The 24,765-nt window shown below is 41.7% G+C and overlaps 1 protein-coding gene across 4 annotated transcripts in view; it reads left to right on the forward strand.

Annotated features, from left to right (window-relative positions):
- The window catches only part of LOC142099562 (inter-alpha-trypsin inhibitor heavy chain H3-like), a 214,513-nt gene that overhangs the window by 87,460 nt on the left and 102,288 nt on the right, over nt 1-24,765 (forward strand). For all 4 annotated transcript variants that reach the window (XM_075183110.1, XM_075183112.1, XM_075183111.1 and 1 more), the window contains exon 9: nt 14,428-14,544. In XM_075183110.1, coding sequence (XP_075039211.1) covers nt 14,428-14,544 — 117 coding nt within the window. The remainder of the gene's footprint in view (nt 1-14,427; nt 14,545-24,765) is intronic.

Below are 24,765 nucleotides of genomic sequence, written 5' to 3' on the forward strand. Positions count from 1 at the left end.
ACCAGAGTGTTGTAGAGGACACACTGATCTTTTCCTCAGCACACTAAAACAAAACAGTGCCTTACATATGGACTTTCTCCTAGTCCCTTTCAATACTGATATCTAGGAACCTGACCAGCATAGGTGTCTTAGTACACATTTAATTAAGAATATAATTTATTTATTATTGTGTATTGATACCAACAAAATATTAGATTAATATGCACAATATGTAACCATGTTGAATATTTAGGTTTCTTTTGTAAATATTATATATATATATATATATATATATATATATATATATATATATATATATATATTTTCATGTGTTCTTTGCAATATAAATAGCTGGCAATGAATACACAATTTTAAGCCTCTAATGAAGCCACCATATGACCACATGGTGAAATGCATAAAGAGGATTTTACAAAAAGACTTTGAAAGCTGACACTTCTAAAGGTGTTTATAGACAACTGCTGCAAGTCCAATTAACCTAAATGGTAAGGTAAACAGATAAAATTCCCCAGGTCCTCAAGCCTGTTGAGTCAATTTTATTAAGGAAAAATTTAAATCACTTCCTACCTCCACTTCAGTGTTAGCCAACAGTTTGCTCTCTTGGATCAAACCTAGAAACTTGGGTTGCATCATGAAATGACCAGCTTGCAACGTGATGCAAGATTTGGGCTTCCTGGAAAGCCATCTACCCAGTTTCCTAATGCCATGCCCTGACCAACCCACCCTCCACCACAGTAAATAACTTTCTTAAATGGCATTGGAGATAGTAGCTTTGGCTTCATCCATGACCACCTTCCCTTGCAGGGGTAACCTCTCTGGTGGAAACTAGATGCAGTGACCACTTTCTGTGGGTGGCCACAGTGCTTACCATCAAGAATACCTTATACCTTGGCTGCTTAAATGGCTCAACAAGTACGTCAATACAAAAGAGACAATAAAAAGCAATGACATAAGCCTCTGTAAATGGCCTTGTTCTACAATTGCCCTACATTCTGAACCTGCTACTTGATCTGATTGGCTAGCCTGGATTTAATCAGAAGTAGGCATGTCACATCAGGCCCAACACTTTGTCATTTTAGTCACCATAAAACTCTCCCTTTCATAACTTGTGAAGAATGAAATGCCTGTCATTAATGTACTTATTTGTCTGTAAATCACTTCCCCTCAGATAAGCTCAGCAAAACTTAGGATCCGCTGCATCTGTAAAAAGCTGGAACCTACAGCTGATGGTTACTGGCGCTGGCCACATGCAGATGCTTTAAAGTTTTAAAGAAATGCAGACAAAAGTCGTATGTTTTCCTTATTCTATTTGGACAGTTGAATACAGCGGAGTTGCCTTGTACTCCCTGGGGTAGCCAACAGCAGAAAATCCTCTCCCTTAGTATGACCCTTGTGAGGAAACAGGTTAGAACCATAGCTCACTAGATACCTGGTCCTCTAGGTTCACAGGTCACACAGGTAAGAAAATAGGTAAAAGAAAATAACCCCTTTTATTAAACAAAGTGCACACACTAAGTAAAATACAACAGTGCTCCCCAAGGAGAAATGTGTTCCTGCACCAAATATAAGAAGTGTCATAATATCACCAGTGCATATAAAACTTTCCAACAAAAGTCCCCAGTCAGTTACCTCTAGCACAGAGTCATGGGAATAAAGTCCACAGATGACAATCCAAGTGGGCCAGGGATTCTGGACTGTAAAATGGTTCTACGTATCTTGATGGTCCCGGCCACTCGGCCAACTCTCCACCAGCTTGGTGGGGCCCTAGGTATTAGTCTCCCTACCGATGTATGTTTACCAATTCCCTAGAATCTACAAGTGCCTCCTGATGGAGTGGTGAAAGAATCAGTCCTAGAGGTACTGTCACACACTGCTCCCATATCTAGGTGCTGCTGTGTGACTTGCCCTTTAAGGAACTATGCTGGTGCTTGTCTCCCGTTTCAGAGTCTCTACCTGTTCATGGCTGTTTTCTATTTTCCTAATTGGAACCTCCTTCTGAAGCTCATTGGTTACTGAAGACTATTTCAACCTCTTGTGATCAGGGACTCATTGCCTAATCTTCATGTTACTTACCCTACCGTGGGTTATGGCTGTATACCTTATCCTCTGAGTGTCTTATCGGTTGCCGAGATCACCTGTCATCGCTGATCTCTATCTGGCTCCACTGAATACCAGTTCATGGTTCATCGCTAGCTGCAATCATTACTTGAACTTTATCTAAAAAATTGAACTGTCCCGTGAGTTGCCTATTACTATCTGTGCATACTGATTGGCTCTATTACCTCTCTGCTCGGCAGTCTGTAATTCTTATTGAACTACAATCAAGTTCTGGTCATCTGTGGTTCTGGTCTGGCACGGCTATTATTGTTATTCTGCTTTTAGTATTGCTGGACTATTATTGTCACGGGCACAAGGAGTTTTACCTAGAATTCACCAGGTGTAGCTACACTTACTAGAAGTGCGGACCTCTGGGTAGTGTGGTGAATCAGTGGAACCATACAGTAGAATAGAGGAAAGGAATGTCAATAGTATAAATGCTGAGTCTTGGCACCGTGGAACTGTGATGGTACAGCAGTTTAGTAAACAGGATAAAATGAGGAAATAGTCCAAGTGCCTTAGCACGCAGGTAGCATATAGCAGGCCAGTACTGGATAACTGGATAACGTTAGGCAAAGACCAATCAACAATATAGTAGAAGAGTCAGACTTGCAGCTACAGTACAGAGGCACTTGTAGATTTTAGTCCAGCTAATAGGTACCATACAGAGTAGTAGCTATATCACAAGGAAACATGAATGGTCTACAGCTGGTAAGTTTCACAACGGATATGTAGAGAAGACTTGTCCAGCGCAGGTGTGTAACAGAATAGCGTGAGTGGTCTGCAATTGGCAAGTTGAACCACTGATGTGAAGGGAAGACTTGTCCAGGCGCAGGCAAGGAACGGAGTAATGTGAGTGGTCTGCAATAGGCAAGTTTTACCACTGATGTGTAGAGAAGACTTGTCCAGGTGCAGGCGTGGAACGGAGTAATGTGAGTGGTCTGCAATAGGCAAGTTGTACCACTGATGTGAAGGGAAGACTTGTTCAGGTGCAGGCGTGGAACAGAGTAACGTGAGTGGTCTGCAATAGGCAAGTTGTACCACTGATGTGAAGGGAAGACTTAACCAGGTGCAGGCGTGGAACGGAGTAACGTGTGTGGTCTGCAATAGGCAAGTTGTACCACTGATGTGAAGGGAAGACTTGTCCAGGTGCAGGCGTGGAACAGAGTAACGTGAGTGGTCTGCAATAGGCAAGTTGTACCACTGATGTGAAGGGAAGACTTGTTCAGGTGCAGGCATGTAACGGAGCAACGTGAGTGGTCTGCAATAGGCAAGTTGTACCACGGATGTATAGAGGAGACTTGTCCAGGAGCAGGCAGGTAACGGAGGTAGCGAGAGTAGTCTGCAGCGGGTAAGTTCTACTACCGATGTGGAGAGGAGACTTGTTCAGAAGCAGGCAGGTAACGGAGGTAGCGAGAGTAGTCTGCAGCGGGTAAGTTCTACTACCGATGTGGAGAAGAGACTTGTCCAGGAGCAGGCAGGTACCGGAGGTAGCGAGAGTAGTCTGCAGCGGGTAAGTTCTACTACCAATGTGGAGAGGAGACTTGTCCAGAGCAAACGGATAACACGAGCAGAAACAGGAAACACCTCAGAGTCTCAAGGAATGAGAACCAAGAACAGGCAAAGGTAATAGGGCAACAGGTGCCTTAAGTACTGAGAGGTGATTAATTAACCAATGAGACTAGAGGCGAGGTATTAACAGTTCAGGGTTTCTGCACATGCGCAATCTTAGTCAAGATGGCGGTTGGCTGCGGCTCAGGAGAGGCGCCGGCAGGAGCGAGAAAGACCCATGTCCCAAGCTAGAGGCACTAACAGTCCGGTGAGTGACAATTATCAAGTATTATTGCCGAGCTAGGAGCCGCTCTGTTAATCAAGTTCTGTGCGATATCAGCTGCTATTCTATCAAGTGATGAACCTATGTTTCTTTGTGTATTGGATTCCTATTGACACGCTGTACTTCTAGCAACATTCCTTGCATGTCTCTAGTACTTGGACTATATACATCTGTTGTTCCGCTGATAAAGAACCATTATATTACCTGCAACTACCTGCTTAAGTGAATCACATTCCATATGGATCAGCCAAGTCTCTATACTATCTTTATTGGACTTTCAAGCTGTGTCGGTGATTCTTCTCTATTGATATTGGTGTTACAAGGTGTCAAGTGTTCTGGATCATCATCGTCATCATCTCAGCGTTGAACTGTATTATTTGTTTGCATGCTGTTGCCTATGGTTACCACCTGGAGTACTGCTGTGATTATTTTATTTATGAGTTTCTGTGTACTCAGCATAGCTGAGTTGTACAATACTTATTACTGCTGTTGCACCATTGAACAATATACTAAAGTTGCAACACTACTCCATCATCTGTGTATTTCTTCATTGTGACTCTCATCTGAACTTATCCCAGCGTGTTCTGTCTCCACCACCCTCTGCTTTACCACCTATGTAGAGGTTGGGGATCCAATAATATCCTTAGCCGTGACAGGTACACTGTCCGCTCTGTATGAAGAAGCTCTTGCTTCAGCAATCCGTTCTGCCCTTGAGTGATTAAGGTTACTCTCAATTAGTCCAGGTCCTTGCTGTTCCAAGATTCCCCAATAACAACCCCACTCCCCTCTGAGAGTCCCTTTTTGTCTCATCCCCAAAGTCACACAATCCTGGCTCCCTCCCTGGGTCAAACCCCACTATATATTGTTTTATACTCTCACAATTCCCTCTTTTTATTCCACTAAACAAATAAACATGTGTTTCCTGACCCTTCCTTTCATATCATGATACAGGGTTATCTTTTTATTCCTCCAGCTACTTTTATCCAGATTTTGAACTAAAGTCTCCATGTGAGTAGAGAATCAATCATTCACCAGAGAAGGTTAATTCTTTCCCTAGCAGTATTTCACTGCAGTATACACATGTCACTTTTGCTTGTTAAGGGTTTTTCCGTTTACATGAGGTACATACTTTTTCAGCTTGATTAAAATATGTTGGTACAGGAGTCATGGCCTGATTAACCATTTTTCTAAACTTACAGGACAAATAACGATTCCACACAATCAACAGGATCAAAAACACCAGTTATTTTTAGGGTAATGCTATATCTATTACCAGTATTAGATAGAGCATTACCCTAAAAATAACTGTTGAATTGGGGAAGTTACTTGTGAACACATCCCACCAATGGTGTTGCAGGTTATATTTTAATTGATGAGTTACATATTTTAATTCCTGTGCTTCTATTATTGTCTTCATTTGTGCATGATTAGCTGAATAGTTTACCTTTGTCAAATGCTCTGCCAGGCGCTGCGTGTTGTTTATAGCATTGATTATTCCCTGAAGATTAATAGTCAAGTTAGGGGAGGGTAGTTTAATTGGGATAAATTGCTGATATTTATTGTCTTTCCTATCCTTGTCTCATTTCTCCATATTAGATGAGTAACATTTTGGATGCATCCTGAGAACGGATTAGTCAATTATACATTTCTGTAGTTTGTTTATCATGGGTTACTAAGCACACTATTTGTGGTGCTACTTCTATAAACATATCATTTCTCCTGTTATGGAGCTTCCAATTACAGACACTAGTCGGATGTTCTAACTTACAAGGTTCATAAACTTGATTGTTTTCAGAGCACACTATTCCATTGTCTGTATTTGAACACAATCCTAAATTATGTTTGTTGTTTTTATCACCTATATACTCCACTGTTATCTGTGGGGTCCATAATTGTGTTCCATGGACCTAGAGCTAAAGGTAGACAATCTACCCAGGTTTTTCCTGTTTCTTAGTGTGCCATTCAGTCATTCTACTTTTCCACTTGCCTGAGGCCTATAGGGGGTATGAAAGGCTTGTTGTATCCCCATGTCCTTCATTATATTTTGCATTTCTTCCCCCGTAATGTGTGATCCTTGGTCTGATTCTATTGTTTCAGATATTCCATACCTGCAAATTACTTCACTTATCAGTTTCTTGGCAGTGTTTTTAGCTGTTGCCTTAGCCACTGCCCAGGCCTCTGGCCAAATTGAGAATAGATCTGTACACACACGGACATAATCATATGTTTCTACCCTAAGTAGCTGTATATAGTCAATCTGCAATATCTGAAATATATACAAAGGCTTTGGTGTGTTCTTCTGTGGTGTTTTCACTGCCTAACCTGGATTGCATTTTCCGCATAACACACAGGCTGCTGCATATGCCGTAGCAGCTGCATTGAATCCTGGTATTATCCAATGCCCTAACACAATATTCGTCAGAGCGTCTTTAGAATTGTGGACCATCTTGTGTGCTAATTGAGTCATCATAGAGTATAGGCTTCTGGGTAGACAATACTTATCATCTGTTCTTCAGAGCCCTCCCTGACATGTGGCACTTTCCTTCTCCCAAGCTTTTTGTCTATTGAGGAGACTTGTTCTTGGAATTTCTGCAGTATTTCAAGGTTTACAGGCTCTACAGGGTTTTCACCCTGCTTCACGTGAGACGCCTGCACGCTGGGCAAAAGAGCTGCCTGTTTAGCAGCAAAATCTGCCTTGGCATTTCCCCTAGCCTCCTTAGTCTTTTCATTAGTGTGTGCCTGGGCTTTCAATATGGCTACCTTCCTAGGTAGCTGCAAAGCTCTAAACAAAGCCCTTATTTGTTCTGCATGCTTGATGGGTTTTCCTCCTTGACCCGACAAAATCCCTGCTGTTCCATATTGGCCCATAGTCATTGGCTACCCTGTATGTATACCTGGAGTATGTGTATATAAGCTGTTTGGTTTTATGCCATTATATATGCTTCAGTGAGTGCCTACAACTCCGCCTCCTGTGCAGAGCAGAAGGGTGGGAGTGGTTGTTGTATCAAGGTGTCTTCCAGGTGTGCATGGTGACCCTTCATAATAATACCTGGAACCGTCAACAAATAAGTTCCAATCTGCATTAGGTATAGGGACATCTGTCACATTTTCTAACTCCTTAATTTCTAGTTTCTTTAGTTTATCACAGTCATGTGACTCAGAAAAGGAAAACATTTTGTGTGTATTTTGTCTGGTGCTGATACATTCCTCCCTTCCTGATTCATCAAGTTTGGGTAGATCCCTACCCACCTCTCTCCCCTCTGTTGAATCTGCTTTAACTGGGAGCAGTGTAACAGGATTCAAAACTGTGAATCTTTTTAATTGTTACATGTGTGGGACTTAATAATGACACCTCGTACTTAGTGAGCCTCGTTGTGGACAGATACTTCGTTCTTGCTTGGTTTAATATTTCGGTAACTGCATGTGGGACCTGTATCATTAAGGGGTGGTCTACTACTATATCTGCCACTTTAGCTTTTAGCAATGCTGCAGCTGCCACCGCCCTTATGCAGGATGGGGCTCCTCTTATGATACTGTCTAGCTGTAATGAGTAGTAAGCCAGCGGTCTCTGTTTATGTGTGTGTTCCTGTGAAAGGACTCCTTGTGCATGTCCCTTAGGTTAATTGTAGAACAAGGAAAATGGCTTATCATATAGTGGCAATCCTAACACTGGTGCTTGTGCAATGGCTTGTTTTAATGTTTCAAATGTTGTTAGCTATGATTCAGCTAGATATATCCTGGACCTTTTTACCTCACTAAGAGCATCATAGAGTGGTTGCATTAGGAGCGATGCTACGGAAATCCATTCCCTACAGTACCCTACTAAACCTAGGAATGTCCTTAAATCCTTAGAATTCTGTGGTGGCTTTACCTGTTGGATTGCAGTTATCCTGTCCTGTGTGAGGTCTGGTATCTTGTGAGATGCAATGTCCTAAAAATATTACCTTACTCTGTGCGGCTTGCTTGTATTTTTGTGGGTGATACCTTGCAATGTTGCTTCCCTAAGAAATTAATTAATGATATAGTCTCTTCCTGACACTCCTCAATCATTTGGCAACACAGTAGTAAGTCATCTACATATTTAAGCAGTTGTGTGGCTGGGTATTGTGGTCTCCATCCCTGTAATATGAGGTTCATTGCTTCTGAAAATGCTGAGGGCGATGTGACTCCCCCCTGTGGTAATCTAGTCCAACAGTATTGTTTTCCCTGATATGTAAATGTTAAGCAAAGCTGGCTGTCCTCTGTAAGAGGGACAGAGAAAATGCATTTGCCAGATCTATAACAATAAAATACTCTGCTTCTGCAGGGATCTGATTAAGGAGGGTATGTGGGTTTGGTACAATAGGTGAATCAATCACCATCCTTTGATAATTTCTCTAAGATCGTGAACCATTCTATATTGCTGTGGTTTTCCAGGTTCTAACTTCATTGTCACTGGGAAAAGGGGTGTGTTCCAGGGAGACCTGCATTCCCTGAGAACTTTGTCCTGTTAGTATGCCACTATCTGTTTGGTTATAGCTGCCTCTTGTTGTTGAGACAGAGGACATTGCCTAATCTTAACAAGGATGGTATTTGGTTTTATTTTTAAATGTATAGGGTGTACTGCCAGTAATCCCACATCTGTCTATGCCCTTGACCACACTTCTTGTGGCACTTTTTCACTGAGCCACAGGGGTATTGAGCTTGGTTTTTCAGGGGGAATACTTTGAACCAAATATATGGAAGCGTGCAGCTGATAACTCTGATTTTCTGTCAGGGAAGTAATCTTGTTTTTTTGGGCTTGGATTGCTGACAGTATATCAGCCCCTAATAGACTGACAGGACAGGTAGTTGAGGTTAGAAATTGTACAAGTACTGTCAAAATCTTATTCTGCAAATTGACAAATACTGGTTCGCTTTGTTTAAGCTGAACTCCATACCCTATAAAACCTATTGTCACGATCGGACTTGGAGATGCCGCTGACTGGTATTGACTCTACTAGACAGGAAGGGGCCGAGTCTAACATAACCCCGGTATTCACCAGAGACCCCAGCAAGGAGGTATGGACTTTGCTGTGTGGGGCACACAGGTCGCGTTCCTTCAAGCTAGCTAACAGTGCAGCGGGAGATAGCAGGAGTAGTCGTACCGTTCGGGTAGTAGCCAAACGATAGCGCGGTACACAAGGGTGATCCAGAGGGATGGTCGGGAGGAAAGTCAATGGTCAGAATCCAAGAAACAAAGAAGCCAAATCGCTGGACAGAGAATGGTCAGGAACAAGCCGGGAGTCAAACACCAAAGGTCACTAAAATATGGGAACAGGATACAAGCGCTGGAGAAAGGAGAAGGTGAAGAAAGGTGAAACCAATACTCTGGCACTGGAGAAGGAAAAGGAGGGGCTTTATATAGTAGGACACTAGCCCTGATTGGTACTTGCAGCGGTCAGTTGCTCCTGACCGCCGATATAGTGGTGAAAAAGCGTCCTGTTGCCTAGCAACGGGACACGGATACTGCGCATGCGCGACAGCGAATTCGGAAGTGCGTCCCGTTGCTAGGCAACGGGATGGGGGTCCGACGGAAGAGACAGGCATCCGTTCCCGACAGCTGGCATTGTGCGGGAGCATCACCTGACACCTATGCGTGTGATTTATATTTTACTCGTATTTTTTGGGTATCTCTAAGGCCCTCAATACAGTGCAGCTTGCTCCAGTCTTTACTATGCAATCAATAATTTCCCCTTGGGGTAATTCCAACTGAATTTTTCCTGTGGGCCCTGGGGCATTAACAGTGGGTTGCTGGGGTCCTGACACTGGTTAGCCTATTTCCTTTTCAGTTGACAGACTTTATATTTCTGACAATCTCTTTTCATATGTCCAGGTTGGTTACAAAAGAAACATAATCCCTTTCTTTTTGCCTCTTCCCCAGTGACTCTCTTTTTCTGATTAAAGACCTTTTGTCTGGGAGTCCCTTCCAATGGGTGATTATGTAGGGCTAATGGTGGTGCAATTGGGGATGGCTGAGTAGGAGGCGAGTTTACGGTTGTATGTTCCTGAATGTCTTCCAAACATCTCCTCCTTTACCATCTGTTCTTGTTCTATTTGTCTACATGCCCTTATCCATGCTGATACTTGGTGTTCTTTCTTATTTATAGTAATCCAAATACTATGATCTTTATGAAAAGTCTCCCATCTTCTAGGATGCTATGACCCTATATCTGGCATTCCTACGTTCCTGAAGATTATATGGATTCATTTAACAGCAACATTACCTTATATTTCCTTTACTAGATCCACAGGAGTGTATGATGTCTGTACCATCATACCTTTACTGCCCTGGGCCCCCATTACTACAGTTATGGGAATACCGGCCCCTAGTGTGCCTGAGAAGTGACTGTTATTCTAATTTCCTACACCTTTACAATTAAATCCTGTTTCTATGGATTCTTTAATCATCTCGGGTACATACTTTCTGGTATTTAATTTATTGCTGGACATGTAAGTGGCCCTATTCTAATAATGTTTTTTGGTAAAAAAATTATATATTTTCCCTCCTTATGTTTACCATGTGTTACTGATCAATCAATGTCAGTTCCTATCACCGCTATCAATTTACTAATTTGTATCATCAATGTCTTTTGAATTATAACAACACATTTACAGTCTGGACAACTAAAATTATTTTCTGACATTTATACTCCCCACAGCATGTCTCTAATTCCTTCCACTCCCCTTGATGTTTTTATGCAACAATATGTTAAAACGATTACTATTACAAATACTCTTCTTTCTTAAGACAATAGACAATAGACAGACCTATCCTCCAACCTCAGGCACCCCTCAACTGGGATACCTTCAAGGCACTGTGAAGGACCCTTTCCAGATTCACTGAGCAACTTTATATCATACTTTTACTGTGTTACTTAGTTGTTACTTCTTTCAACTTCTAAGAGACCTGAGGACCCTTATAGACTGACAGCTGACCCAGTGGTTGCAGTTTACACAGGGCAAAGGCAAGCCTCTGTTGCGAGTGCAAAGTACAGTCTTTAAGCAGGTCAGTCATTTAAAGGTTACGTTGTCCCCTTATACATCTCTTATCAGTACAATATCATTCAGTCTTTAGAGGAGCGAAGGATTTCTTATAATGACCTCTCAAACCCAGGGATGATCATCTACACAGGACAAGGTCAAGCCTCAGTAGTGAATATAGAGGAATGCCTTTGATTATCGAGGTCAATAAATAAGTTATTTATTTGTATCCTTTTATATAGATCCCGTATAGACACAAACACATACATTCACTCTTATCTATTCCTCACAAACACAATTAATTAATAAGTCAGGAAAACAGATTATTCAGTAATTGTTCAAATACCCGTTATACCATCCCCTACTGAACCTCACCTTATATCTTACAGGAAGAGCAAATAGAGTAGAGACGTGCAAATGCACAAAACTTCAACTACTCGCCATGCAGATTTGTCTGTCGTTCCCGAAGATTGAGGAGGTATCTGGTCAGTTCTGGGCTGGTACTTGGGGTATCCCGGACGAAGACCCAGTAAATGTGGGGGTACCGAGACTTGGTGCCCTTGTTATTGATCTCTGATAACTTGATTTATTTTAGTCAACTGGAGAGGATGATATCAAATACAGACGAGTACTTGTAGTTTCATAATCAGCTCGGAGGGACTTCTCAAACTGTACCTTTATTTATACCTAAGCTCAAGCATTAACTGGTTAAGAACAAGTATATATAAGGAAATCTCTTTTATCTCAACAAATCTTCCTTTGCAACAATAAGTACATATTAAGCAATATCCTTTGTCCAGTACTGCAAAATATCTTTCAGGCCCTTGCTTTTAGTCTTGCATCCTGTTATTGTCTCTTGTTTTCTCTTCGACTCTTATGTCAAGGTCTTAGTTCTCATATCTGTAGTTATAGCTTTTTAAGGTATTTCACACATATATTTGTACCTTTAAAAACTATTCATTGTTTAATACTCTCACAGGATAAAAACACTGAAAGGTGAGGCTAGAACTCACTACTTTGGCTTTGCTTAACCATCTATTTGCTGGACACCTCATGTGCACATTGTTACACAAGTCTTTGTATTTTAAAACATTTATATTTTCCCCTGGTCTGGTTCTTAGACCGTATATCCGCAAGTTGCAACATGACAGTCATCTATCTGCAGAAGAAAGGCTTGTTATAGTCTACTCTTGCTAACTGTGTATGTTCTGCCTATTCATGCACCTTACCAATTGCTTGCACAAGTCCTTATCTAATGTTGTGGTTCCACAAGAACAGGTGTCCTCCCATTCTCCCAATGTTGCTGGGATGGGCCTTCTGTATGAAGATTTTAGAACAAAAGCAAAAATAAATTGATACAGAGAAAAACAATATGGGGTAAATGTATCAATATGCGGGTTGTAAAGGGTTAACTTCCCTTTACAATGCAGCGCCGCTTGAAATTTAATCGCGGAAGAGGCTGAACACTCGGGTGTTGAAGAACCCGCATATTGATACATTTACCCCTATATGTCTTTCTTACCTTTTATCTAATCACATTTTAAATACTGTGCTAGATATATTCAGATTTCATACAAATGCATTCAGTGTTCATAAAAATGTAATGATAAAAATTTGACTGTTTGGTATTAGTTATCATAAGTGCCTCTTTTAAAGTCCTTTGAACAGTAAGCAAAAATGGAGTCGACTGGGTAAACTTAGAGGCATATGTGAAAGGTAGTAGAGCTTTAAAAAAAGCAATCAACTGTTGTATGTTGCCTTTGTAATAGTGAGCATTTTGAATAAAAATGTACATGTTGGCAAACAGTTTCAAAACCACATCTCAGATAAACAAAAGAGGCCTGATTAAGCAAGAAGCATCCTTCTTAATAAAGCGATAAAGATGAGGCTGACCTACTAGTCTGTAACAAAAGGGGATATTTGTCACTGTTAGCAGTGGACAGAGTGCGCTGAGACGAAGGGATAGCAAGAGGGATGCAAAGAGAGGGCTTAGTTAGATAGTTTCACCTGTCAGTAGAAACACTAATGGATATAATTTATTTGAGAATAGTGTGGTAGGCTTCCCTTTGACTCAAATAAACCTATGCCCTCACTACTTACCCCTCACAGTAAAATGCAGGTTCCATATTGTAAGGCCAAGTGTGGTCTGCACTGTGATAAAACAGCTAGCACTAAGGTTTAAAAGTTTTCAACTATAGGAACACATTTTCCCATTGATCTATATGCACTCACCATGCTGTGCTGCCCCCAGGATTTAAGCACATAGTAGTAGAGTCTTACCTACAGTCGAACACCATATCACAACAGAGAGCGTAATATTGGAGCTACAATTTAACAGATAGTTTAAAGGCGAAAACTCACAGATGAAAGTCCAGACACACAGAGATCTAGTAGAGTTTAGGACTGCAGGCAGCAGTTCCCGTCCAATGGTCCAGAAAACAGGAATAGATAAAATAGTCAGGTATAGGCAAGGCATAGGCTCAGTAGCAGGAAGATAACGTAGTTAAGTCTACTTACATGGTCAGTAACAGAAGACAACAGGGACTAGGAAACAGAACCTATAACCAGCACTGATGGCTGGGAGAGGCAGGATTATAAAGCCTAAGCACAGATGCACTCATTATTGCTAGAAGAGTATATTAACTATAGCATTGTTGGAATGGCATAAGTTAAACACACAGCAGCACCTCTGATGGAAGTATGGTACTACACTCATAAGTTTAGAATCCAAGGTCAGGACTCTAAGTCACATTTTCTTTTACATCATGTGGATAGCAGGGTACGTTTGAGTCGTTTACCTGGGGAGGAAATGGCTCTAGGATGCACTCTGGGAAGAAGGTTAGCTGACAGAGGCAGTATGATACTCTGGGTAATGTTCTGCTTGGAAACCTTGGGTCCTGGCATCATGTAAATGTTACTTCGACACATACCACCTACCTAAACATTGTTGCAGACAAAGTACACCACTTCATGGCAACAGTATTCCCTGAGGGCAGTGGCCTCTTTCAGTGGGATAATTCGTCCTGCCACAATGGTTTGAGGAACTTGACAAAAAGTTCAAGGGGTTGACTTGGCCTCGAAATTCCCCTGATCTTAATCAGACCGAGCATCTGTGAGATGTGCTGAATAAACAAGTCTGAGCCATGGAGGCCAAACTTACAGGACTTAAAGGATCTGCTGCTAATGTCTTGGTGCCAAATACCACAGGTCACCTTCAGTGGACTTGTGAAATTCATGCCTCAAGGGGTCAGATGAGCTTTGGCACCACGAGGACCTACACAATATTAGGCAGGTGGTTTTAAGTGTGTGGCTGATCGGTGTATAAGCCTCAATATGTTTTCTGACATACATGTTTTTAAAATCACAGTTCATAAAATTGTAATTTGAAATGCAATGTCATGCAGTACTTCAGCTTCACTAATACGCCACTTATTTTTAAAACATATATGAAGTAACCAGTTTTTGCAATTAATTATTGAAATATTGTTTTATTCTAGACATAAGTATTCATGATCCTCTACTGAAGGCTGTCGAGCTATTGAATAAAGCACATCTATCTAAAGAGGTTCCTGAGAGAAGTGTTTCCCTAATTAACCTGCTGACTGACAACATATGTACGTAAAATACTGTAATGTTTCTTCTTATTCAAGTGTAATCTTTATCTTACCAATTCCTGTATCTTACTGATGTGGACATGTATGGTAGTTCTAATAATAACTAGCAACTTTTATAACTTTAAAATATAGCTTCCTACGAGACTTCTTCAGATGACTCTCCTGGGACCAAGTCCTAAAAAAGTGTTATTTTGCACTTGGAAATATGGAACAGGGGAGGGAAGGGAAATGTAGGCCGAGTACAGCAAGTAGTGTTCACATAAGTGTGACTGAGTTAAAGCTAGATGCAGACACGTTTTCATACCTGCTTTTATTTTGTCTACCATGTATGACCCTGTTAAAAGCATGTCCTGTTTTACCTAGTGTACATCTATGTGGAGCACTGTGGCTCTTGACAAATCTACGACTTAATAATAATACACAATGATGATGTGTAATTACCTAATTGCGTATTGACCATCTGAAGCAGAGGTGCTCAAACCCAATAGTCAAGAGCTACCAACAGGTCATGTGTTTAGAGTTTCTGTTTGTAGAAACAGATGGCATGATTACTGACCAAGCTAAATAGATTAACTCACCTGTGTGTGCACAATTGAAGAAATTCTAAAACATGAACTGTTGGTTTCTCTTGAGAACTAGGTTTGGCAACTCTGCTCTAATTGATAGTATTTAATTCATTAAAGTTGCTGCTAAATTATATGAAATTGCAGCTGTCTTTTCACATTACTTAAATGTTATTTACATTTAGCCTGCGGCAGGATAGAAGATTCCCATTTGATTTTTAAAGGGAAAACATGTTGATGTATTTAATTTAGTTTAATTTATTATGTGTGATTGGATTAATTTATATTTTAAATAGTAATTTTGTCTTTCACATTTATTTATAACAGAGTCTAGACATTATTCTCTCTTGTGTATATGACACTTCATTACATTATATTGTGTTCAAATAGGGTAATACAACTTTTGCATTTACTACTAACACTGTCAAGCCATAGCTCTATGCTATCTCTACAATATCCCAACACTTTAACTATGCTTTTTTGGAGCATAAGTATACGCAATTGTTATCCCTGACGTAAATCTGGCGCACATGCTAGTGATGTACGGCTGAATATATGCACATAGATGTGTCTTTTCCTGCTTATGTTCAGAGTGCAAATACATTCAACTCTACAGGATCCCCATTGTTCCCATTTATTAATTGCAGCATGAAGAATGCAGTTAAAACACCAAACATCAATTACACAAACATTACCTAATTTTTCCTCACCTTAACTCATTTAATTAATTAACACAATCAGTTGACCCTCAGAAGGGAGATAACCTATCTCAGGGGTGGCTATCCAGTCAGAAATAAAGAGCCAGAAAATGTCTGTAGATACCGCAAAGAGACAACTCTACCCTTTTCTTTTTTTTTTTTAACTTTTTTTTTAAACCGCTTAATGGATCAATAAGATATTATATAGGTAGAAATGCAAACGAGTAATCCGACAACATGTTACATATGGTACAGTAAAACAGATATGCAACCTGAAATGACCATTCACATGTTTAGTAAATAGTAACAGAATAGGATGAGACAAACACGGATGTAATTGATAGAAAATGATCTTTTAGAGTGGAGTGGTGGTTTTAAATGTTATAAAAGGGGGGAAGGGGGGGAATAGGGGGGAGGGGTTGGGAAACGGGGTAAGGTATTTTTGGGAGTTAGGTAGGGTAGAGGGGTGTCTCATTCAGGTGATCCCAGTTACTGGAGAGTGGTGTGTGTTGAACCACGGTGTCCACACCGCCTGAAATTGGGGTACAATGTTATTCAAAAGAGCAGTAATATATTCCATGGAGGAAATGTACCAGATACAGTTGAGCAGCTCTGCCTTTGAGGGAGGTGTGGGCTTTTTCCATGCATGTTCCATGAGCAATTTGGATGCCTGGCAAATATGTGTTATTAAGCGATTGGTGGGTTTGCTGATATCGGGAATTGGTTGGTTTAGTAGGATCGTTAAAGGTGTTTTGTGGACCCTAATACCAGTTGCCTGGCGGGCAATATCCAGAGAGATCCCAGAAGACCTGAATAATAAGGCATCCCCACCATAAATGTAAGAAAGTGCCCTGAGTTTGGGAAGCAGTTTGGATGTGAAGGTTTTATAGTAGGACATAGGGAGTCCATCAGGACATGGAGCTTTAGAGGGGTTCTGGGAACTGAGGGTGAGTTTAACCACAGTTCCACCACCTTAGTCTGGCTTAGTTTCGGTAGGTGACAGGAGAGCAAGTAATTGTTAAGTGTCGGAGCTGTGGGATTCAACATCTTCCAAGGTTGGCAGATTGTAAAAAGCCTCAAAGAAGAAACAAAAAGTCTTATTAATTAATGCAATAGCGGACCCTAAGAGCCCTTATGGTCCGGTATTGCATTAATTGTTTGGGAGGCAAGTTTGGCTTTAAGGCTGTTTGATTGGAGAGAGTCGGCCTTGTTGCATTTTTTGTAAAGCCTCTGTCCCAACCAGCGGAGACTCTTTTCAGTGTTTTCAGCTATAAAATGGCTAAATTCTCCTCGCAGTAAGTTGGGTAAGGGTCGGTGTGGAATGGGTGCATTTGTGTTGTTTTTCAACGGTGAGGATCTGTGAAGAGAGCAAGTCGTTTTGCTCCGCCCGCTGTTTCTTGCGAGTAGAGGCAAATTTGATGACCTTCCCATGAAGTTCTGCTTTATGTGCCTACCAGGTGGTGGGAAGCGTATCTCTTCAGTAGTGTTAATCTCAAAATATTCCTCCAAATTATAGCTCAGCAAGCTCTGTAAGCAAGGGAGCCTAAGGAGTGCTTCATTCAGTCTCCATGTAGTTCGCAGGCCGCCAGTGGTAGAGAAATCAAAAGTAACCTTGGAAGCCGAATGGTCAAACCAAGGGTTGGAGTAAATATTGTCAGACACTAAGGATGACATCAGGGATGGACAGCATATCGATTCAGGAATATGAGTCATGTAGGTGTGAATAAAAAGTATAGTCCTTTGCGGAGGGGTATGTGGCGCACCATGTGTCAAAAAGAGCAGCCTCAGCCATGTGTTTGTTAAGGGGTTTGGAAGTTCCTGCTCAACTGGTCCAGGGACTGGGACAGGACTGTATTGAAATCCCCTCCCAATAGAACCCTACCAGACCGATGAGTTTGAAGCTCTCAAAATAAAGTGTGAAAGAAAGAGGAGTGGCCTACATTGGGGGCGTATGTAGTAGTTATTGTTATGGGTAGTGAGCCAATCTTACCCATTAAAATATGGAAGCGACTCTCAGCATCAAGACAGCATGACTGTCTTGAATACTGTGAGAGGGATTGAGTGACATACCATAGAGGCGTGGTTTGAATAGTAGAACGTAGGGTATCTCCTGGAAGACAGCGAGGAGTGGTGATTCTTCATGAACTAAGTCTCCTGCAGGTATACAATATCAGTGTGATACTTGTTAACATAGGAATGTAAAAGTGACTGGTTCTGGGGGGTATTCAACCCTTTAACATTCAATGAAAAGATAGCAAGAGGCATGATCAGTACCACTTAGCAGGAGAGGGTAGGGATTATTATTATTATTAGTAGTATTAATTTTTATTTATAGGGCACCACTAGGTGTCCGTAGCGTCGTACAGGGAGAAACGAGATTACAATACGAGGTGAGACAGCACAGTACAGTAAACAATAGGCACAGTAACTCAGTGAGCTCAAAGCACAGCTAGAGGGGTGGAGGAGGGGAGAGGGGAGGGTCCGCCAATGACGGAGTCCAAGAGGGAAGGCACGGATGACAGGGAGACCCCCAAGGGGAGAGGAGGGAGCGAGAGGGGACAGGGGGAAGAGGGTCCTCAAGGAGGAGGGCTAAGTAGCTGGAGAGCAGAATTAACAATGGTGAAGACAGGAGGAGAGATTACCCTGCTCAAAGGAGCGTATAATCTAAGGGGTGGGGTAGACAGACAGAGAGACACAGGGGAGAGATGGAGGAATGGAGGATAAGGATAAGGGAAGGGGAAAGAGGGGAAGAAGCAGAAGAATAGGTAGGAAATTAAGTGGGAGACTGGAAGGCTTTAAGAAAAAGTTGGGTTTTTAAAGCCCGTTTGAAACTGGACAGATTAGGGGATGTTCCAGTGGAGGGGGGCAGCGCGGGCGAAGTCTTGGATAAGCGCGTGGGAGGAGGTGATCAGGGGGGAAGAGAGGCGACGGACATTGGCAGAAAGGAGGGGGCGGGATAGAGCATGAATAGAGAGGAGGGTGGAGATGTAGGGTGCAGTGGAGTTGGCGAGGGCCTGTATGTAAGAGTGAGGAGCTTGAACAGGATTCTGTAGGGGAAGGGAAGCCAGTGAAGGGATTGGTAGAGGGGGGAGACAGAAGAGGAGCGGCGAGAAAAGAAGATGAGCCTAGCGGCTGCGTTAAGTACAGATCGAAGGGGAGCGAGATGAGAGTGGGGAAGCCAGTAAGGAGGAGGTTGCAGTAGTCCAAGCGGGAGATGATCAGAGAGTGAATAAGACATTTGGTTGCATCTTGAGAGAGGAAGGGCCGGATGCAAGCGATGTTACGCAGCTGGAAGCGGCAGGATTTAGCAAGAGAGAGAATGTGGGGGCCAAAGGAGAGAGAGGAGTCGAGGATGACACAGAGGCAGTGAAGTTGGGGGACAGGGGAGATAGAGGTGTTGTCGACAGTGATAGAGAGGTCAGAAGGGGGTGAGGGATGGTGGTGGAGGTGGGCTGCCTAATCAAATCAGGAACTAGTCACTAAAAATGGAGGGGAGACAGAAAGGGGAGAGATTTGGGGGTTGGGTGAGGAAAGTAGTCAGAGATTTCCAAGTACGGGGAGGTCCACTGCCAAGTGGAAGCCCAAGGGTGGGAGGGTTCAAGGTCGAGACTGTAAACTACTTTCAAGACAGATAAAAAAGTGATATGTAGTAAAATATAGTCCCTATGTGGTGGGGGTGTGGCGGCAGCCTGAGCAGCAGCCACCGTCCAGAGCATTCATGAGCTTAAAGGTCACAGTGTAGATTATTGGTCATGGTTATAAAAAGAAAAATGACAGAAAAACATAGTGCAACTACAACATTAAAATAGAATAAATCCAATATTGAAGAAATGTCCCACCCCAGTAGGGATGGGGAAGGGGGTGAACAATAACTGAGCGTTATAGGCTCTATAGGAGGTTAACTACTAACAGTAGTTAAACTTGAAATTTTATAATCTCCCTTGACAAGCAATCAGCTGAATTCCTTTGTAGCACCCTCTGACACTCTCTCTTCATTTGATCCCACAAATGAAGAGGAAGTTTCTACTCTCTTCTCATCTTCCTACTCTACCTTCTGTCCTCTTGATCCCATTCCCTCACAAATTGGTATGTCCCTGTCTCCTGTGCTCATTCCCCCTCTAACTAAAATCTGTAATCTATCTCTTTCTACTGGTATTTTTCCATCACTATTCAAGCATGCAGTTATTACTCCAATTTTAAAAAAATAGAATTCTGACCCTAATTCTCTCGTAAATTACCGCCCCATCTCCCAGCTCCCATGCCCCTCCAAGCTTCTTGAGAGAATTGCCTACACTCGTCTCACACACTTTCTTACAGCAAATAACCTATTGGATCCTCTTCAGTCAGGCTTTCGCTCTCAACACTCTACAGAGACTGCGCTGACCAAGGTTGTCAATGATTTGATCACAGCAAAAAATAATAACCATTACTCTCTTCTAATTCTCCTGGATCTCTCTGCTGCATTTGACACTGTTGACCACTCTCTCCTCATAAAAACGCTACAATCCCTAGGTCTTGAAGGCACTGTCCTATCCTGGTTCTCATCCTACCTATCTAACCGCACTTTCAGTGTTAATTTCTCTGGATCCACCTCTGCTCCGCTTCCTTTATCAGTTGGAGTACCACAAGGCTCAGTCCTAGGTCCTCTGCTATTCTCTATCTACACCACTTCTCTTGAAAACTAATAAGCTCCTTTGGATTTCAGTATTATCTCTATGCGGATGATACACAAATCTATCTATCCTCTCCTGATCTTTCACCATCTGTGTTGTCTCGCGTTACTGACTGCATTTCTGCCATTTAATCTTGGATATCTTCTCGCCAACTCAAACTCAATCTTTCAAAAACTGAATTAATATTATTCCCACCCAAAAACAGAAGCTTCTTGCCTGACATTTCTATTTCTGTTGATAACATGACCATAAATCCCACCCCACAAGCTTGTTGCCTAGGTATAATCCTTGATTCACAACTGTCGTTTATTCCCCACATCAACTCTATATCTAAATCATGTTACATACACCTAAAGAACATTTCCAGAATACGCACATATCTGACACAAGACACCGCAAAAACATTAATTCATGCACTCATCATCTCCCGCATCGACTATTGCAATTCCCTCCTTACTGGTCTTCCCAAAGTCAGACTTGAACCCCTACAATCTATTTTGCATGCAGCGGCTAGATTGATTTTCCTTGCAAACTGTTATTCCTCTGCTGAGCCACTCTATCAGTCTCTACATTGGCTGCCTGTATTTCAACGAATCCAATATAAAATTCTTCTACTAACATATAAGGCCATCAACAAAATTGCACCGACATTCATTTCCTCACTTGTCTCAAACTATCTCCCAACTCGACACCTTCGTTCTGCACAAGATCTATGTCTCTCTTCCACTCTCATCACATCCTCCCATTCTTGGCTACAGGATTTTTACCGGGCTGCACCCACTTTGTGGAATTCCCTCCCACGCACAGTAAGACTTTCCTCTAGTCTTCAAACCTTCAAGCGTTCTCTGAAAACCCACCTCTTCAGACAAGGTTATGAATTTCCTCAACCACCATCTTAATTTCCCTAGATTTCCCTATTACCATCCTCTACACTGCTAACGCAAGACAACAACCCTCTGATCAACATTGCAACACACACAGCCCACTCAGTACTTTTAGCTTTGCATTCTAGCTGGTCCATTGTGCAATATGATGTAGCACATGCCCTTGTGTTTCAAACTCCCATTGTCCTATAGATTGTAAGCTTGCGAGCAGGGTTCTCTTACCTCCCTGTCTGTATGTATTACCCAGTATTGTCTTATTAATGTTTGTTCCCAATTGTAAAGCGCTACTAAATTTGCTGGCGCTATATAAATAAATGTTGATGATGATGATTGTTGATGAACAGTAAGGGCAATAATAGAGCATTACCGGGTGCGTCACCCGACGTTGGGCCTGCATCTTATGTGTCAGAGTGGAACGGGTGACCAGGAAGCACACACGTCAATAATGTTAAATGACCATGTACAAAAAGTGCTAACAGCTTTGCATTAAATAAATTACAAATGCAGCGCTACCGACCTATTTGTCTCAAAAAAATAAAACATGAATAGACTTATAAAATTTTATTACATGGAAATCCAAAACCACAAAAATAAATTACCTAGTATTGCTCAATAACGATATACTGAAAGGATATGCGTGTGCCTGCCAAACCCCACACAAATCCAAAACCACATATATAAATAACCTAATTGGGCTAAACAGCAATAACTCGGAGAGTGACACTTGACATGAGCTCAGTCACTGTGCACTGTGACAGAGACTCAAATTAAAAAACATATATAAAAAACGTTACTCATGAGATACATATAAAAAACCACAACCTGTATGTTTGTAAAAAAAACTCTCACAAGTTTTAAATCTATCATCATGGACAGAGAACATAATATCAAATAAAAGATCCCCTGCGACACCATAGGGGTCATTCGCCTTTTCAAGTGCCCCTGTGGTTTACAATATGTAGGGCGCACAATATATAGCTTGCAGAACAGAATATTGGAGCACCTTAGAATGATAAAAAAAATGTAAGTTATTTGTACATCATCACTGGAGTTTAGGAATATGTATTTGTGACCCTTTCTGTTCGAACAGAAATTTGAATACTTGTATATGGCAAAAAAGAAAAGCTGCACCAGAATAAGTACAAGATGATGTGCAACATTGCATAATATTATATAATTGAATTTACATATGCAACAGATGGACAATACAAGTACCAACCAGTAGGCACTCCAGCGCCTCACCTCACCTCAACCAGTCTGCACATCGTTTCACACAAAGTGTGGACAGTAAAAACATAAACTTTTTCTAGCTCTGTGCTTCCTCATATTTGTCAATCATATTTAAAGATATTATATATATATATATATATATATATATATATATATATATTGTATTTTTAAGTGGTAATATGTCAGGCAACATAGTTTCCTTATTTTGTGTATACATGCAGACTAGTCCATTGTTTCAGCCTGGGCAAAAGGATAATTGTCCACCATTCCTGTATGAATGTACATCACATCAGGTGGTTTTATGTGTTAAGATAGGGAAGAGGTCCACAGATAGAGCTCTTTGTTTATTTGCAGAGGACTACATCATGTATTTAAATGTACTGTGTCTGGATTGTCTTCTCTCCTGTTTAAACAAACCTTTCTGTTTAGCAGTAGAACAATACCTGTCCCTAATTGTATCAACACCAAATCATCTGCTATCTGTGAAAAGGTAAACACAGAAAAGGACCAATCAGGCAGGTCCTTAAACTCATCAGAAGGTCATTTCTGCTTTTAAAAGACTGGCTAGGATGGTTAGATGTTTGCATTATACCCTGCATATTGTCTGTGCCAGACTGTAGTGCTATTTGTTGTAGATTATTATTTATAGGTTTCTATTTTACCACATAACACCTCATTGTTCCATTTTTTCAGCCACAAGTATATTAAACAGCACCTACAAGCTGGATCAACAGTAGAATTACTTATTGTGCATGGGATCACAACTCTGTACATATTAAACTTATGAATCCTTTTGGTAAATGTATTAAGTAACGGTTTCTGCAAGTCGCCAGAAACATCTAATATATATTTAAAACAGCAATCGTTTTCAAGGCAAGTTTTGCCTTCAAAGCCATTGCCGCTTTAAATTTTCCCTGCAAACTCGCCGATAACTGCCAATTTGCAGAAACTGCTACTTAATACATTTACCCCCTTAAGTTTAGAGAGGAAGAATGGGGGAGGTAAAGCATATGCCAAGTACAGTAAGAGTATGTTCAACTAACTGTGACTAAATCAAAGATGGACACATCTGTAGATATTTCTGCCAGTATGCAAATCTCTTGCAGGTGCTCAACCAATTCTGCAAAGATGCATGCTAATGATGATGACCATCAGTACGGATATTTGCAGTGAAAAAAAACAATTACATATTTATTTATTTTTTTAAACAAACAGCATGCCCACTGCCCAATTTTGATCTAGGTGTAATACCTGTAGTGTTACTTTATGTGGTCCTGCCCCCTGGTGACAGCAGGTGAGATAACTGGGGGGTCGTTGTAATAGAAAGAGGCATACTGTACGATGGGCATAGTGTGCATCAATAATTAATAGTCAATATTACCAATTATACAAGCAGGCGCGGGCTGGGAGATGGCGCGGCCACATCCCCAGTCATGTGATGCGGCCGCCTGTGTGCTGATGCGGTCGCGGGGGGAAATGATGTATTTTGCATCGGGGAGGGCGGCCGGCCGGCCTACCCCCTGGCCCTAATAGCCATCTGACCCAGCGGCCCGGGGGGCCGTTGCCCCCCTGCCCCCTGGGCCAGCCCGCCCCTGTATACAAGCCTGGTACATAAAGGGGTTAGTACTCCTATTTGATGTTTTCTGCAACCTAGTAGCCCCAAGTAGAGCACAACTATAACCAATGTGTTCTCTACAATGATTGTACTAACGACTGAAAAAAAAGTCAGAATCACTATGTTGCTTCATGCATAATCACTATACATGTTTTAAAAGTTTTACCCTCAGATCTGTGCTGTTCAACTGTCATAACCATCGGCTAAAAAGATGTCACGTTTATGACACTGTAGACACCACTGACTGGTATTGGCACAAACAGCAATAACAGGAACAGGGAAAAGGAAACAGGAACACTGGAGCTGGTAAACCAATACTCTGGCACCAGAACAAGGTTAGGAGGAGCCTTAAATAGGGAAGGGCAGCCCCGATTAGTGGCAGACGATTTCGGCAATCAAATACACCTGACGGCCGACAGAATAAAAGGACTCTCCTTCCCTCTCTCTCGGATTTACCATCTGTTTTTTTCAAGAAATGAGCCAGGAGGTAAGGGGCATGAAGATCCTCTCTGTTGACCCAGAATCTCCCCTCAGCGCCGTAGCCCTTCCAGTGGACCA

This window comes from Mixophyes fleayi, chromosome 8 (genome assembly GCF_038048845.1).
Source record: "Mixophyes fleayi isolate aMixFle1 chromosome 8, aMixFle1.hap1, whole genome shotgun sequence".
Taxonomy (NCBI): domain Eukaryota; kingdom Metazoa; phylum Chordata; class Amphibia; order Anura; family Limnodynastidae; genus Mixophyes; species Mixophyes fleayi.